General features: G+C 35.4%; 1 protein-coding gene across 2 annotated transcripts; it reads left to right on the top strand.

Annotated features, from left to right (window-relative positions):
• The first annotated feature begins 886 nt into the window (after positions 1 to 886).
• LOC131359694 (antimicrobial peptide NK-lysin-like) lies at positions 887 to 1,888 on the top strand. Of its 2 annotated transcripts, none has more exons than XM_058399740.1 (5): positions 887 to 969; positions 1,116 to 1,177; positions 1,265 to 1,402; positions 1,488 to 1,645; positions 1,744 to 1,888. In XM_058399740.1, the coding sequence occupies exons 1-5, from the start codon at positions 927 to 929 to the stop codon at positions 1,799 to 1,801; spliced, it is 459 nt and encodes a 152-aa protein (XP_058255723.1). In that variant the 5' UTR covers positions 887 to 926; the 3' UTR covers positions 1,802 to 1,888. The 2 variants fall into 2 exon arrangements, with proteins under 2 accessions (XP_058255723.1, XP_058255722.1); XM_058399739.1 differs by having other exon boundaries at positions 1,262 to 1,402.
• The last annotated feature ends 339 nt before the right edge of the window (positions 1,889 to 2,227 follow it).

Genomic DNA, 2,227 nt, shown 5'->3' with positions numbered 1-2,227 from the left:
ATGCCATATCACTATACACTATTCACTATACACTATTCACTATTTACTACACCATATTCACTATACACTATTCACTATACAGTGCACTATTTTCAAGAGCTGCCATTTTGCACTTGCAATTGTCAAATAACTCACATATAAAACTCATTTATCATAAGGAAAAATATTAGGGGATATGTTGAAAAAAACTGAACCTAAAAACGAGAATGAGATTCCTGAAAATAATTTGTGGAGCTGAATTATTTTGCACAACTTCTACTATTTGCACTCCCTCCCTCCCTCCCTCCCTCCCTCCATCCATCCCTCCATCCCTCCATCCATCCCTCCATCCATCCATCCATCCATCCATCCAAAGTTGGCTGAATGGCTAAGATACATGCCCATAAATGTAAATGAATGTAGGAATATATATTTATGTGTGTGTGTGTGTGTGTGAGGTGTGTGTGTAGTGCCCTGGAATGGACTGGAGTTCCTTCCAGGTTGTATTACCACTTCACAGTCCCTAATAAATCTATTATAACTAAAATAATAAATAATTAACAAAAATAAATTCTAAATATGAATATAATAAAATAAACAAATTGTCATAAACATTATATAATATACAAGTCATTTTATTTCTATTTTTATTATAACTATTTTATATTCTGTTTTTATGACACAGACAGACAAAAAGAGCATTTCACTACTACTGTGATGTGTCATACTGTGTATGGTTGTGTATGTGATAAATAAAATCTGATCATATAGTATAGCTAGATGAACATAATGAGCAGGACTGCAGTGTTTGCATTTGTGGGTTCTGTGGTCACCGAAAAGATTACTGTGGAAGCACCAAAGGTATAAAAGACCCCTAGAAGTTACTGAATTCAGATAGACTATTCAGCTCGCAAAGAAGTCACATAGCTTGTGCATCTTCAGGTAGTATGCTCCGAAACATCCTCCTTGTGTTTTTCTTCATAGGCTCAGGTAAGTCACACAATTTGAGTCAAAATTTAATCAAAAGGTAAAACTGGCCACTTTGTCTATTCTTAAATGTTCAGAACTAGGAAGTCATGTAAATTCAGTTAAAAAGGATATTTTTTGTTTATTGTCTTGTTCTCTCTGCTTCTCAGCCTGTGCGTTTTACCTGGAATACCTGAAAGTTCACTCTGAGGAACTCACCGATGGAACTTTGGTATGTTCGATCATTTTCAGCCAAATTGAAAATGTGTATAATAATGATTTGCACAGGCTTAATTTCTTTGTAATATTTACTCAGCAGGTTTCGGCCACTTCTCCTGATTCTTTTGATCAGGATGAGGATTTTCCAGCGAGTGAGGAACAGATCCCTGGCTTGTGTGCTTTGTGTAAGCTGGTTGTGAAGAAAGTGAAGAAACACCTCGGTAATCATGAAAATGCGGTGAGTGACAAGCATCATACTATATAGGTAAAATAAAGAAAGTAGTGCTCTAAACTTTTCTTACACACTTAAAATATTTCCACAGAACAAGATTAAACAGAAATTGATGAGAGGCTGTAACATGCTCCCAGCAGGGAAAGACCTCTGTAAGAGACTGGTTGATAAGCACATTAATATCTTGGTGGAGGAACTTTCTACTGATGATGATCCAAAAACAGTCTGTGTGAAAGCTGGAATTTGCAAGTGAGTTATGAAAACTTGTCCTGACTGATCCTGTAATTGTTTTAAGTACAGTTTAATAAGAGTAATTGTGATCCTTTATCTTTCATTAAAAAACACAGGTCACCGAGCATGCTGAACCTGATCCAGGTTTTTTCCCCAAACTCCCAGATTCTGTGAGGCAGCACAACAAGAAATGAATTACACTGGAAATATATGTTCCAAATATAACTGTTTCCAAACCATTTTGTGCTAATAAAGCATTTTAAGGCATTAATTCCCTTTGTCACAATGTGTCTCTGTGTCACTAGGTGTACAATATAGTTCATGCAGGTTGAATCTGTAAAGAGTGTCATGGCAAAAATGAAGTTAATCTTATTTGCAAGTGTAGACCAGACTTCACAGTATTAGCATGAAGAGTGATTGTGGAAGTGTAATAAAGAAGAACTCTGAGAGGTGGGACTGTGATTTTTGATGGCTTCTACTTTTCTCAGCAGGATGTTAGCTTGTTAGCAAGTTTGCAGTTTGGAGAAATACTAAAATAGTTGATAAAAATAATTGTAAAAAAAATAAATAAATAAAAAAGGCAAATAAAATACGACACCT

The sequence above is a fragment of the Hemibagrus wyckioides genome, linkage group LG09 (genome assembly GCF_019097595.1).
Source record: "Hemibagrus wyckioides isolate EC202008001 linkage group LG09, SWU_Hwy_1.0, whole genome shotgun sequence".
NCBI classification, from domain to species: domain Eukaryota; kingdom Metazoa; phylum Chordata; class Actinopteri; order Siluriformes; family Bagridae; genus Hemibagrus; species Hemibagrus wyckioides.
Note: the sequence above shows the minus strand (reverse complement) of the source record. Positions and strands in the feature narration are given on the sequence as shown.

Bases quoted from the DNA above. Each gene is read 5' to 3' on its own strand.
- LOC131359694 (XM_058399739.1), top strand. From the start codon at position 927: ATGCTCCGAAACATCCTCCTTGTGTTTTTCTTCATAGGCTCAG. The intron at 1,403-1,487 runs GTGAGTGACAAG...ATATTTCCACAG, and splicing joins TCGGTAATCATGAAAATGCG to AACAAGATTAAACAGAAATT. The intron at 1,646-1,743 runs GTGAGTTATGAA...TAAAAAACACAG, and splicing joins GTGAAAGCTGGAATTTGCAA to GTCACCGAGCATGCTGAACC.